The 14,740-nt window shown below is 43.5% G+C and overlaps 1 protein-coding gene across 8 annotated transcripts in view; it reads left to right on the top strand.

The window, feature by feature from the left end:
- The window catches only part of pms1 (PMS1 homolog 1, mismatch repair system component), a 55,482-nt gene that overhangs the window by 7,669 nt on the left and 33,073 nt on the right, over positions 1-14,740 (top strand). For all 8 annotated transcript variants that reach the window (XM_014164262.2, XM_014164265.2, XM_014164261.2 and 5 more), the window contains one exon: positions 5,744-5,854. In XM_014164262.2, the coding sequence (XP_014019737.1) occupies positions 5,744-5,854 (111 nt within the window). The remainder of the gene's footprint in view (positions 1-5,743; positions 5,855-14,740) is intronic.

The following is a 14,740-nucleotide window of genomic DNA, read 5'->3' as shown; positions in this document are numbered from 1 at the left end:
TGGCCATTGAAGTTTAGCATTTACTTACTTACTTTATTGTCCTCATGGGGAAATTTTGTTGCAGTGTCATGTACACATTTAAAGTGGCGTTTAGATACAAAACAAAATTGACAATACAACTTTCATAACAGTTACATACCAATAAAACATTTAAAAGAGAAAAAAAAGACTAGCGTGCTGGCCTTACTGAGTCGATAGGAACATTAGCCCGAGCTGTTTAGAAGGGATATCACACCTGGCACAAATGATTGTATAGTTCTGTTTTTCCTGCTGAGGGGTGCCCTATACCTGCGCCCAGAGGGGAGTAATTCAAAGTCTGGGTATAGGGGGTGGCTTGTGTCTAAAAGGATTTTGTGAGCCTTGCGGAGGGCCCTGGCCTAAAAGATCTCATCCAGGCCTGTCTGTTTGACTCCTTCATTTGCCAAGTGAAGTCGGTTACAATGCATATCTGCAGTCAATTCAAGACTCTGGTGAGGACGACGTGTTCGCAAATGAGCTTCCCTGTGACGATTTGTGCAGAAAGTCTTTGGGTGTGCAAACCCGAAGTTTCATCAGCTGTCCAGGTGGCTGGTCTCAGATGATCCTGCAGGTGAAGAAGCCAGATGTGGAGGTCCTGGGCTGGCATGGTTACACGTGGTCTGCAGTTGTGAGGCCGGTTGGACGTACTGCCAAATTCTCTAAAACGACGTTGGACGCGGCTTATGGTAGAGAAATTAACATGACATTTTTGGGCAACAGCTCTGGTGGACATTCCTGCTGTCAGCATGCCAATTCCACGCTCCCTCGACTTGAGACTGTGGCATTGTGTTGTCTGACAACTGGGAGTACAGGAGTGGGCTCAGCACGCACACTTGTGGGGCCCTATGTTGAGGATCAGCGTAGAGGAGGTGTTGTTGCCTAACTTTACCACCTGGGGTCGGCCGTCAGGAATTCCAGGACCCAGTTGCACAGGGCGGGATTCAGTCTCAGGGCCCCGAGCTTGGAGGGCCCTATTGTATTGAAAGCTGAGCTGTAGTTGATGAGCAGCATTCTTGCATAGGTATTCCTCTTGTCCAGATGGGATAGGGCAGTGTGCATTGCGTTTGCGTCATCCCTGGATCTGTTGGGGCAGTATGCATTTGTAGTGGGTGTCGGTTAAGGTGGAGATGATATGATTCTTAACTAGCCACTCAAAGCATAATGATGACAGAAGAGCGTGCTCGTCTGAAATAAAGCTGAAATAAAAGATCCCAGAAATGTTCCATGCACGCATTTCTCCTTTGCCAAGATAATCCAAATCACTGGCCACTTTAATAAATCGAACACTAGTCACTTTAATAATGTTTACAAATCCTGCATTACTCATCTCATATGTGTATATACTGTATTTTACTGTATCCTAGTCTATGTCGCTCTGACATTGCTCGTCCAAATATTTTTATATTCTTAATTCATAATTATTTTACTTAGATTTGTGTGTATTGGGTATATGTTGTGACATTTTTTCATATTACTTGTTAGATATTACTGCACTGTCAGAGCTAGAAACACAAGCATTTCGCTACACCCGCAATAACATCTGCTAAACACGTGTATGTGATCAATACAATTTGATTTGACCTGACAGATGTGGCATATCAAGAAGATTATTAAATTAGCATGATCACTACAGATGTTTCAAGTTGAGGGAGTGTGTAATTGGCATGCTGACTGCAGGAATGCCCACCAGAGGTGTTGTCAGAGAGTTGAATGTTAATTTCTCTACCATAAGCTTGGAGGGCTTGTCATTTTAGAGAATTTGACAGTACGTCTAACCGGCCTCCCAACCGCAGACCACGTGTAACTAGGACCTCCACATCCGGCTTCTTCACCTGCGGGACCGTCTGAGACCAGTCACCAGGACAGCTGATGAAACTGGGTTTGCACAACAGAATATTTTTTGCAGAAACCGTCTCAGGAAAGCTCATCTGTGTGCTCATTGTCTTCACCACGGTCTTGACCTGACTGAATCCCGGTTTCAACTGTACCGGGCAGACTGCAGACCGTGTTTATGGTGTCGTGGGCAAGCGGTTTGCTGATGTCAACATTGTGAACAGTGTGCCCTGTGGTGGTGGGGCTATGGTATGGGCAGGCATAAGCTACGGACAACAAAAACAATTGCATTTTATTGATGGCAATTTAAATGCACAGAAATACCGTGACGAGATCCTGAAGCCCACTGTTGTGACATTCATCCGTCGCCATCACCTCCTGTTTCAGCATGATAATGCATGGCCCCATGTCACACGGATCAGTACACAATACCTGGAAGCTGAAAATGGCCCAGTTGTTCCATGGTCAAATCAAATTTATTTATATAGCCCTTCGTACATCAGCTGATATCTCAAAGTGCTGTACAGAAACCCAGCCTAAAACCCCAAACAGCAAGCAATGCATGTGAAAGAAGCACGGTGGCTAGGAAAAACTCCCTAGGAAAAACTCCCTAGAAAGGCCAAAAACCTAGGAAGAAACCTAGAGAGGAACCAGGCTATGAGGGATGGCCAGTCCTCTTCTGGCTGTGCCGGGTGGATATTATAACAGAACATGGTCAAGATGTTAAAATGTTCATAAATGACCAGCATGGTCAAATAATAATAATCATAGTAGTTGTCGAGGGTGCAACAAGCACGTCCGGTGAACAGGTCAGGGTTCCATAGCCGCAGGCAGAACAGTTGAAACTGGAGCAGCAGCACGGCCAGGTGGACTGGGGACAGCAAGGAGTCATCATGCCAGGTAGTCCTGAGGCATGGTCCTAGGGCTCAGGTCCTCCGAGAGAAAGAAAGAAGGAGAGAATTAGAGAGAGCATATTTAAATTCACACAGGACACCGGATAAGACAAGAGAAATACTCCAGATGTAACAGACTGACCCTAGCCCCCCGACACATAAACTACTGCAGCATAAATACTGGAGGCTGAGACAGGAGGGATCAGGAGACGCTGTGGCCCCATCCGATGAAACCCCCGGACAGGGCCAAACAGGCAGGATATAACCCCACCCACTTTGCCAAAGCACAGCCCCCACACCACTAGAGGGATGTCTCCAACCACCAACTTACCGTCCTAAGACAATGCCGAGTATAGCCCACAAAGATCTCCGCCACGGCACAACCCAAGGGGGGGGGCGCCAACCCAGACATGAAGACCACGTCAGTGACTCAGCCCACTCAAGTGACGCACCCCTCCCATGGACGGCATGGAAGAACACCAGTACGCCAGTGACTCAGCCCCTGTAATAGGGTTAGAGGCAGAGAATCCCAGTGGAGAGAGGGGAACCGGCAAGGCAGAGACAGCAAGGGCGGTTCGTTGCTCCAGCCTTTCCGTTCACCTTCACACTCCTGGGCCAGACTATACTTAATCATAGGACCTACTGAAGAGATAAGTCTTCAGTAAAGACTTAAAGGTTGAGACTGAGTCTGCGTCTCTCACATGGGTAGGCAGACCATTCCATAAAAATGGAGCTCTATAGGAGAAAGCCCTACCTCCAGCCGTTTGCTTAGAAATTCTAGGGACAATTAGGAGGCCTGCGTCTTGTGACCGTAGCGTACGTGTAGGTATGTACGGCAGGACCAAATCGGAAAGATAGGTAGGAGCACGCCCATGTAATGCTTTGTAGGTTAGCAGTACAACCTTGAAATCAGCCCTTGCCTTAACAGGAAGCCAGTGTAGGGAGGCTAGCACTGGAGTAATATGATCCAATTTTTTGGTTCTAGTCAGGATTCTAGCGGCCGTATTTAGCACTAACTGAAGTTTATTTAGTGCTTTATCCGGGTAGCCGGAAAGTAGAGCATTGCAGTAGTCCAGCCTAGAAGTAACAAAAGCATGGATAAATTTTTCTGCGTCATTTTTGGACAGAAAGTTTCAGATTTTTGCAATGTTACGTAGATGGAAAAAAGCTGTCCTTGAAACAGTCTTGATATGTTCTTCAAAAGAGAGATCAGGGTCCAGAGTAACGCCGAGGTCCTTCACAGTTTTATTTGAGACGACTGTACAACCATCCAGATTAATTGTCAGATTCAACAGAAGATCTCTTTGTTTCTTGGGACCTGGAACAAGCATCTCTGTTTTGTCCGAGTTTAAAAGTAGAAAGTTTGCAGCCATCCACTTCTTTATGTCTGAAACACAGGCTTCTAGCGAGGGCAATTTTGGGGCTTCACCATGTTTCATTGAAATGTACAGCTGTGTGTCGTCCGCATAGCAGTGAAATGTAACATTATGTTTTCGAATGACATACCCAAGAGGTAAAATATATAGTGAAAACAATAGTGGTCTACATACTCTCCAGGTGTGACGCAATGAGCATGTTTGGGATGCTCTGGATCGACATGTAAGACCGCGTGTTCCAGTTCCCGCCAATGTCCAGCAACTTGAAGAGGAGTGGGACAACATTCCACAGGCCACAATCAACAGCCTGATGCACTATGCGAAGGATATGTCTCGCTGCATGTGGCAAATGGTGGTCACACCAGATACTGACTGGTTTTCTGATCCACGCCTCTACTTTTTTTTAAGGTATTTGTGACCAAAAGATGCGTATCTGTATGTAAAATCCATAAATTAGGGCCTAATGAACTTATTTCAATTGACTGATTTCCTTTGTATGAACTGTAACTCAGTAAAATCTTTTAAATTGTTGCATGTTTTTTTTTTTTTTTTTCCTCGGTGTGTGTATATATTTATATTTCAGACTCTGACATTGCTCATTCTTTTGGGGTTTGTGTGTGTTTTTGTTTTGTTAGGTATTACTGCACTGTTGGAGCTTGATACAAAAGCATTTCACTGAACATCTGCAAATAGTGTACGCCGCCAATACAATTTGATTTGAGATTCAGTTTCAGTCAGTGGCCACTTGGAATAAAATATTAGGGGAGGGAGTCAGAGGAGTTACTCGACCGCCGTATACTTTTCATTTGAAATCACTCGGAGATCATCAAGGGAGGAGCGTGCCCCCATTTCATGGCATTAGCACTTGGGAGACATATCCCGTATCCCGAACTTTGCACTTCAGCCTGTGTTGGGTTTCATGGCTTCTCCAAGTGCTTTTTACGGGAGTGATCCGTTTACAGTCACTAAATTGCATATTTCATTGCATAGACGTGTGCTGCTGCGGGCAGCATGCTTACAGAAATCAACACCCTGGAGATGTACTCGCTTGTGGACACCAATGACAGGGCCACCCGTGGGTGTGAATGTGTGTGCTTTTTCTCCTGGACTACTTTCCTCTCATACATCTGACACGAAGGAAAATCGGAGGAATCCATGCCTCGGTGGAGGTTGCACAGTGATGAGGAAGATTGTGTAACCTTGTGGCCACTGTGGTCAACTTTCATTATGCAGTGCACATTGATCCATTGGGTTGAATAATATGCTCAGACAACATGCTGATTTGAGAATGTGAACTAGTGTCCGTTTTACAAGCTCCAAGGTGCTAGCACAGACTCGCTGATTCAGTACAACTGCTCTCACAGTATGTGACCTGACATATGCACCAGTGTTCACTAACTTGTTCTCTAGCCTTCCCCAAACCCCCTGGTTTGGTTCAGGTCTTTCTAGAACAGTTGACACAGTAAACCTCTCTCTTACCCCCTCTTGTGCCGCCACACAGGTAAGGGAAGTGCTACAGGCGAGGCTTTGATTGGTGGTCAGCGTCTACTCTCTTGATTTCGAGATCCGGCAGGTGGTCTTTTTTTAGGCGGACTGAAAATAAGCTGCTACGTGTTGTTGCAGGTGGTGGTGTGGCAGAAGGCCAAGGTGTCCGATCACAGGATGGCTCTCATGGCTACACTGGGGCCCAACGCTGTGGCCCACCTGCTCCCCGTCCACCATCAACAACCAGAGGTCAGTCAAACACTCACACCAGCATCACTCTGTCATGGGACTGGTCCAACCAAACCAGTAATCATAGATAAAACGCTTCTGTCGTACTGCAATAATGCAATTTAACTATGCTAAATAAGTGAAAAACAGAAATTGGATATGAGTTCTACTACACCGCTTAGGACCAACGTTGTTGGCCTTACCCCAGAAACTTCCCATCTGTTTTGATTGAACACTCTTTCGAGTGGCTATTATAATGTAGTCTCATACACCACATGGAATTGGATCAAGCAGGGCTACACATTAGCCACAGTCAAGGGCTTTAATGTTATACCTCAGTCCTGAAATATGTGAGCAGGTGGCTGTTCTTGGAGGTGTCCACACAGAGCTTGACTTAAACATTGCTGGTTTTGCAGTACTGTCTCCTCCTGCAGTGCTCAATGACACCAGTTACTATTTTATTGACTTCTGTATCTCCCAAAAGTACACATCAGTCACTTTAAAAAACATTTGTATATATATTTTTTTACAGTAAGTGCCTTGCCTCCAAAATAGAAAAAGAGAACATGTAAAGAATCGGAGCACCATTTGACTCGAATGACGTGTCATGCAAATGGAAGGTGCAATCATGAAACGATACACCATAACTGTCTTTACAAGAAAAAGCCATTCGAACCCTTGTGACACATGTGGCACTGAATTAAATTAGAAGAGATTGTGTGACCCCCGTGGTGCATGTGGATGGCCCAGTGTCAGAGAGAGACATGACACGGCTGCACTGGCACCCGGCCACTCGTCCTCCCACTGCCCTCCAGGCTTGGCCAACACCATGTTTCCCAGAGACCCTCTCTCCATATCCTGGGTGTGTTCCACAGTGCATGGACCTTGTTCTGGACGGTGGTGGTTCAGCTGCAGAACGGACAGGTCCACCGTGTGTGTGACTGACTGCAAGTGAGAAACCTAAGAGAAATACTAGACAGCAAGCTTGGTAAATGACTGCACCAAGAACTCCTGATTTCAAGCCAGTATATGATGTTGGTTGGCTGTTCGGCAGCTACGTCTATGCCCTTTTCTCCTTGTGTGAGATTTGCTTTGTTGCTGGTAATTGAGTTGGCTGTGGAGCGTTAAGTTTCTGCTTGGTCATGGTAGGTGTTGTGTGGCTGCTACCTGCCGTGCATCTCTCGGCTAATGTGGCCTGACAGATACGGAGCACAAGTCCCTTTCCCTTGTTTGCTTTGTTATTTTTCAGCAGGACTCTGGGTCCTAGTTATGAGAAGGACCATTGGCCTTTGTCCTCCCGGTAGCAATGAAAGAACGCTTATTGGCTCCCCCTTCATTCGCCAAAGCTTAGCGATCACGGAATCCAGTTCAAAGATTCCACACGCAATTCTGGGAAGTTGATTGTAGGGGCCATGCCTCTTGTGGAACAAAATGTGATGCTCATTTTGGCAACGTGACAACACACAACCATGCCCTTTGGTGCTAAGGTACCATTGGTGCTACCATAACTTGACCTAATTAGATCATGAGCAGAACAAGAGGAAACCACATGTACACTAAAGTTCAAAAGTGTGGGTTCACTTAGAAATGTCCTTGTTTTTGAAAGAAGAAAAAAAAATGTGTCCATTAAAATAACATCAAATTGATCAGCTGGAAATGGCAGATTTTTTTTACTTTTTTTAATTTTTTTATGGAATATCTACATAGGCGTACAGAGGCCCATTATCAGCAACCATCACTCCTGTGTTCCAATGGCACGTTATGTTAGCTAATCCAAGTTTAGCATTTTAAAAGGCTAATTGATCATTAGAAAACGCTTTTGCAATTATGTTAGCACAGCTGAAAACTGTTGTGCTGATTTTAAAGAAGCAATAACACTGGCCTTCTTCAGACTAGTTGAGTATCTCAAGCATCAGCATTTGTGGGTTCAATTACAGGCTCAAAATGGTAAGAAACAAAGACCTTTCTTCTGAAACTCATCAGTCTATTCTTGTTCTGAGAAATGAAGGCTATTCCATGCGAGAAATTGCCAAGAAACTGAAGATCTGGTACAACGCTGTGTACTACTCCCTTCACAGAACAGTGCAAACTGGCTCTAACCAGAATAGAAAGGGGAGTGGGAGGCCCCTGTGCACAACTGAGCAAGAGAACAAGTACATTAGAGTGTCTAGTTAGAGAAACAGACGCCTCACAAGTCCTCAACTGGCAGCTTCATTAAATAGTACCCGCAAAACACCAGTCTCAACATAAACAGTGAAGAGGCGACTCTGGGATGCTGACCTTCTAGGCAGAGTTGCAAAGAAAAAGCCATATCTCAGACTGGCCAATAAAAAGAAAAGATGAAGATAGGCAAAAGAACACAGACACTGGACAGAGGAACTCTGCCTAGAAGGCCAGCATGCTGGAGTCGCCTCTTCACTGTTGATGTTGAGACTGGTGTTTTGCGGGTACTATTTAATGAAGCTGACAGTTGAGGACTTCTTTTAATCAGGACATTTTTCAGCTGTGCTAACATAATTACAAAAGGGTTTTCTAATGATCAAATTGCCTTTTTACAATGCTAAATTTGCATTAGCTAACATAACGTGCCATTGGAACACGGGAGTGATGGTTGCTGATAATGGGCCTCTGTACGCCTATGTAGATATTCCATTACAGATCAGCCGTTTCCAGCTACAATAGTCATTTACAACATTAACAATGTCTACACTGTATTTCTGATCAATTTGATGTTATTTTAATGGATAGAAAATGTGCTTTTCTTTCAAAAACAATGACATTTCTAAGTGACAACAAACTTTTGAACGGTAGTGTAACGTGCAAATCCTCAAACAGCGTTGCATCAATGAACTGGCTTTTCATTTACTATGTGTTAAGTTATGAGAAGTTTTGCACTGCTCATTAAAATGAGCAGTGTGCCGATCTGAAACCAAAACAATGTGTCCCTGGAACTACATCTTCCATGTGTGAGGATAGTGTGTTCTTTTGTTTTGTGGTACCACATTACATATAGCCCAGCTACATTGATAGCTTTGCAATAACATTAGCCTTAGGTCTGGCTCATGAAACTCATTATCCAGATAAGGAAATGTTTTTGTCTACCAATTTTAATTTTTTTTCTCTCTCTCAACATTCTTAGAATGTCCTATAGACTCACCCTTTTAATTTATGCGGTGAGAGGTCTGCTTGAGTAATCAGTCATTAGCCAGGGAGAGATGATCACTCATCGGGTAGGACACCAAGCCAAGATGTGTTCCAGTTCCGCGCTCATGGGTGTGACACGTGCAGACAGACTGGGGAACACAGCCAGGCCTGCTGCTCAGGTCACCTGAGAAAAGTTTGAGTCAATCTTAGGACCCTGGCCTGTGTCAATCCTAGGACCTCTGTTTTTCAGATTTAGGAAGGTTGTCTTGCAGATTTCATATCTCAGACAGTTCTCACTTGGTTTATTTAGTTATTTTCCCTTAACTTTGGTGCCTACTATATTTAAGTATTTCATCTTTGGCAAGACATTGTTTGACATATTTTGTATAAAAATATACTCGTGGTCACTCCTTGATTGAGTGGACGCATCAAGAGTTTTTCTTTGTTTGTTTTTTCAAGAGGCTTAGCTGTAAGTGTGTCAACGAGTATTTGCGGGGAACCTGGGTCATTTTTTATTTTTTTGCTGTACTACTTTTGTAATTACGAGAGCGGTGTCCTGTGGCAGTGAACACTGCTGCCAATGAGGCCCAGATTACCTCTACATGACTCAGCCTCAAATAATCGAGCTCATTCATGGCCAGGTAGTCAGTGGGCAGGATCACCTGCATCACAGTAATTGACAAATATTTTAATGGAAAAGTATATGTAATGTACATGGCTGTTGTTAAAACTCCAATTATATGGCCCTAATGCTTGTCAACTGCGGAGCTTGTTAATTTAGAATTGTTTGCCTGAGATATGCAGTTCACAGTGGATAATTTGAGTAATTTGGAGCTGGTTCTATTTTCACCAACACTTTTGTCTATCACATGCCGCCAACAGAAACTGTTTCCTAGAATTAAGAAGCTTGGAAACAGCAGTTTGATGTCATTGGTTGTCCAAACAGTTTTCAAGTGTGAACACGTGTGATGTTTCTGTTGAAAAAAGGAAAAAAACGTGAATCCTTAAAGGGATATTTCACCCATATTACAAAATTACTTTGGTTTCCTTACCCTGTAAGCAGTCTATGGACCAGGTATGGCAGCAATCCATGCTTTTGTTTAGTTTCCCTTAGCACTGTTTCCTCTTTCTAATGTTTTAGCATTTGTGGCAAAAATCCCATTCAAGTCATGGGACCGATATGGGCATTTTTCATGCATTATATCCAAATCATCTGAAATGATCTAAAATTGATTGTGAAGCTCAATAAAGTCACTTATAGATGATTTGAACATGTGAGAAAAGTGTTAATATCAGTCCCATGACTTGAATGGGATTTCTGCCACAAATGCCAAAAAGTTAGCATATGGAAACCATACCAGGGAAACTAAACCAAAGCATGAATTGCTGTCATGTTCATAGACATAGAAAACCAATATGTAATTTGGCTGAACTATCCCTTTAAAGATGTGAAATCGTTAAGGATCCGGCATGAATCGATTTGATAGTGTACTTTTTTAAATCTCAAAGTACCTGAGACTAGATTGTTCAAAGACTTGGTTTGAAGTTATTTTTAAGATTTTGGCGTAAAATGTAAAACATTCTAATGTTGGGTAACTGGTTTTTGGTTAGAAAACACTAATGTAAGCGGTATTCTTTTTTGCCCTTATCACTACACTGCTGATTCAAGTAATCAACTCATCAACAAGCTTTGGTTATTTGAATCAGCTGTATAGTGCTAGGGCAAAAACCAAAACGCACTGGCCTAGGTAAACAAAAAAAGCATAGACTACTGTCTCTCCTTGTCCATAGAAGGAAACAAATAAGTATGTTTTTAATTTGGGTGAACTGTACCCAAATCCCTGTTATTTTACCTTATTTTTACATGGTATTTAAATTACAGATGCATTGTAAGTACAGTATCGGTACATATTGTTACAAATTATGCAAAAACCATTTTTGGTTACATAGCTGCTGTAGTTAATGTGTACATCATGATGATGATGGTAGTACTCATTTAATTTGTTTTTCTAACAGAGATTTAAATTACTTTTGCCCAAGGGATCCATGGAATATGTTTAAACTGTGTAATACAATGTACTCATGTACTCATCTACGATTTATGTTCATATCACTGGCCAACATGGGCCTGGGAGGCTCAGAGATATTGGTATCCACAGTACTCCACAAATTATACATTTTTCAACTCGGTACTATAAATGCACTGTAATATAAGCTTTAAAACAGCAATGTTTTCTTTCTGTCTCATGGCAAAATGTGTAGAATTGCAGGATATTAGCTTGAAAAATGCAACATTTTCTTTGAGATGCTAAGAGGCTAGCCTTTGTAAGTGTTATTAACCCAGGGGGCGAGACTTGGTTTGTCCAGCCGTGCACTGCAGATGTTATAGTAAAACTCCTTGTAGGGCTGGGCGATTATATTGAATTAATTAGATTGTGTTAAAACAACTTTGAATTAATGTTCCAAATGCCTGTATCGCAAGAATCAAGTCATTTTTTCCCCCTACTTCTGTTTTTGAGTGTTTGTCTTTTTGGTCTCGTCTCCTTCATTCCTTCTGTACTGTGCATGTTCCCACTCGCACACAGACACCAAGCCCCTCCCCCACAATAACAATGCAAAGAAATGTAACTTCTCTCTGAATACAATCAGTTTCAACTTGCTATTTGCATTTGAGGTTTGGTTCAACATAATCGGTCATATGGACCGTCACCCTCCATTTGGCAAATCCAACCATAATTCTATCCTGCTTACAAGCAAAAACTAAAGCAGGAAGTACCAGTCACTCGCTTAGTATGGAATTGGTCAGATGACGCGGATGCTACACTACAGGACTGTTTTGCTAGCACAGACTGGAATATGTTCCAGGATTCATCCAATGGCATTGAGGAGTATACCACCTCAGTTACTGGCTTCATCAATAAGTGCATCGACGATGTTGTGACCATACATACATTTCCCAACCAGTAGCCATGGATTACAGGCAACATCCGCACCGAGCTAAAGGCTAGAGCTGCCGCTTTCAAGGAGCGGGACACTAATCTGGACGCTTATAAGAACTCCTGCTATGCCTTCTGATGAACCATCATACAGGCAAAGCGTCAATAAAAGACTAAGATTGAATCCTGCTACACTGGCTCTGATGCTCGTCGGATGTGGCAGGGCTTGAAAAATATTACCGACTACAAGGAGAAACCCAGCCGTGAGCTGCCCAATGACGCGAGCCTACCAGACGAGCTAAATGCCATTTATGCTTGCTTCGAGGCAAGCAACACTGAAGCATGGATGAGAGCACCAGCTGTTCCGGACGACTGTGTGATCACGCTTTACATAGCCGATGTGAGCAAGACCTTTAAACAGCTCAACATTCACAAAGCCGTGGGGCCAGACGGGTTACCAGGACGTGTACTCAAAGCATGCGAGGACCAACTGGCAAGTGTCTTCACTGACATTTTCAACCTCTTCCTGACCGAGTCTGTAATACCTACATGTTTCAAACAGACCACTGTAGTCCCTGTGCCCAAGAAAGTGAAGGTAAACTGCCTAAATGATTACCGCACCATAGCACTCACGTCGGTAGCCACAAAGTGCTTTGAAAGGCTGGTCATGGCTCACATCAACACCATCGTGCCGGAAAACCTAGACCACTCCAATACGCATACCGCACCAACAGATCCACAGGTGACGCAATCACACACCACACTAACCTTTCCCACCTGGACAAAAGGAACACATATTTGAGAATGCTGTTCATTGACTACAGCTCAGCGTTCAACACCATAGTGCCCACAAAGCTCATCACTAAGCTAAGAACTCTGGGACTAAAAACATCCCTTTGCAACTGGATTCTGGAATTTTTGACGGGCTGCCCCAAGTTGGTAAGGGTATGCAACAACACATCTGCCACACTGATCCTCAACACTGGGACCCCTCAGGGGTGTGTGCTTAGTCTCCTCCTGTATTCTCTGTTCACCCACGACTGCGTGGCCAAGTCTGACACCAACACCATCATTAAGTTTGCTGACGACATAACAGGGGTAGGCCCGATCACCGACAACAATGAGACAGCCTATAGGGAGGAGGTTCGAGACCTGGCAGTGTGGTGCCAGGACAATAACCTCTCCCTCAACGTGAGCACGACAAAGGAGATGATCATGGGCTACAGGAAAAGGAGGGCCGAACATGCCCCCATTCACATCCACATGGCTGTAGTGGAGCAGTTTCAAGTTAATTGGCGTCCACATCACCAACAAACTAACATGGTCCAAACACACCAAGACAGTCGTGAAGAGGGCACGACAACACCTTTTCCCCCACAGGAGACTTAAAAGATTTGGCATGGGTCCTCAGATCCTCAAAAGGTTCTACAGCTGCACCATCGAGAGCATCCTGACCGGTTGCATCACTGCCTGCTATGGCAACAGCTTGGCATCTGACCGTAAGGCGCTACAGAGGGTAGTGTGTACGGCCCAGTACATCACTGGGGCCAAGCTTCCTGCCATCCAGGACCTATATAATAGGCAGTGTCAGAGGAAAGCCCATAAAATTGTCAGAGACTCCAGTCACCCAAGTCATAGACTGTTCTCTCTGCTACCGCATGGCAAGCGATACCGGAGCGCCAAGTCTAGGACCAAAAGGCTCCTTAACAGCTTCTACCCCCAAGCCATAAGACTGCTGAACAATTAATCAAATGGACACCCGGACTATTTACATTGACACGCATCCCCCATATGTTTTTTACACTGCTGCTACTTGCTGTTTATTATCTATGAATAGTCACTTTACCCCTACCTACATGTACACAATAAGTCTACTAACCTGTACCCCTGCACATTGACTCGGTACCGGTACCACCTGTATATAGCCTCGTTATTGTTAATGTGTTACTTTTTCTTTTACGATTTTTACTTAAGAAAATATTTACTAAATAAACTAAACTCTTTCTTGAACTGCATTGTTGATTGAGGGCTTCTAAGTAAGCATTTCACGGTAAGATCTACACCTGTTGTATTCGGAGTATGTGACAAATAGAATTTGGTTATTTGTAAGGTCCCTCAGGTGAGCCAGGAATTTCAAACACAGATTCAACCACAAAGACCAGGGAGGGTTTTCAATGCCTTGCAAAGAAGGGCACCTATTGGTAGATGGGTAAAAAATAAATAAAGCAGATATCGAATATCCATTTGAGCATAGTGACATTATGAATTACTCTTTGGATGGTGTATCAATATACCCAGTAACTACTCAGTTGCCGGAGACGAAGGAAACAGCTCAGGGATGAGGCCAATGGTGACTTTTAAACAGCTGTAATCGCTGCCAAAGGTGCTTCTACAAAGTATTGACTCGGGTGTGAATACTTTATAGAATGTAAATTAGATATTTCTGTATTTTATTTTCAATACATGTGAAAACATTTGTAAAACAAGTTTTCACTTTGTCATTATGGGGTATTGTTTGTAGATGGGTGAGAAACAAAATCAATTTAATCAATTTTGAATTCAGGCTGTAATGCAACAAAATGTGGATTAAGTCAAGGGGTATGAATTCTTCCTGAAGGCATTGTAATTGTGCGACAAAGCTTATTTAGAGAGGTTTTAAAAATCGATGTGAATCGCCCATAAGTAGGGAAAAAATCGAGATATTATTTTTAGGCCATATCGCCGAGCCCTAACTCCCTGTAATACATTTTTATCGCACGGGAGTTGTTCTGATTATGAGGGGGGTCCCTGATGAATTTGCTATCACAAAAGGGAACCCCTGTATTAC

Source organism: Salmo salar, chromosome ssa21 (genome assembly GCF_905237065.1).
Source record: "Salmo salar chromosome ssa21, Ssal_v3.1, whole genome shotgun sequence".
Taxonomy (NCBI): Eukaryota; Metazoa; Chordata; class Actinopteri; order Salmoniformes; family Salmonidae; genus Salmo; species Salmo salar.
This window is presented reverse-complemented; position numbering and strand designations above follow the sequence as displayed.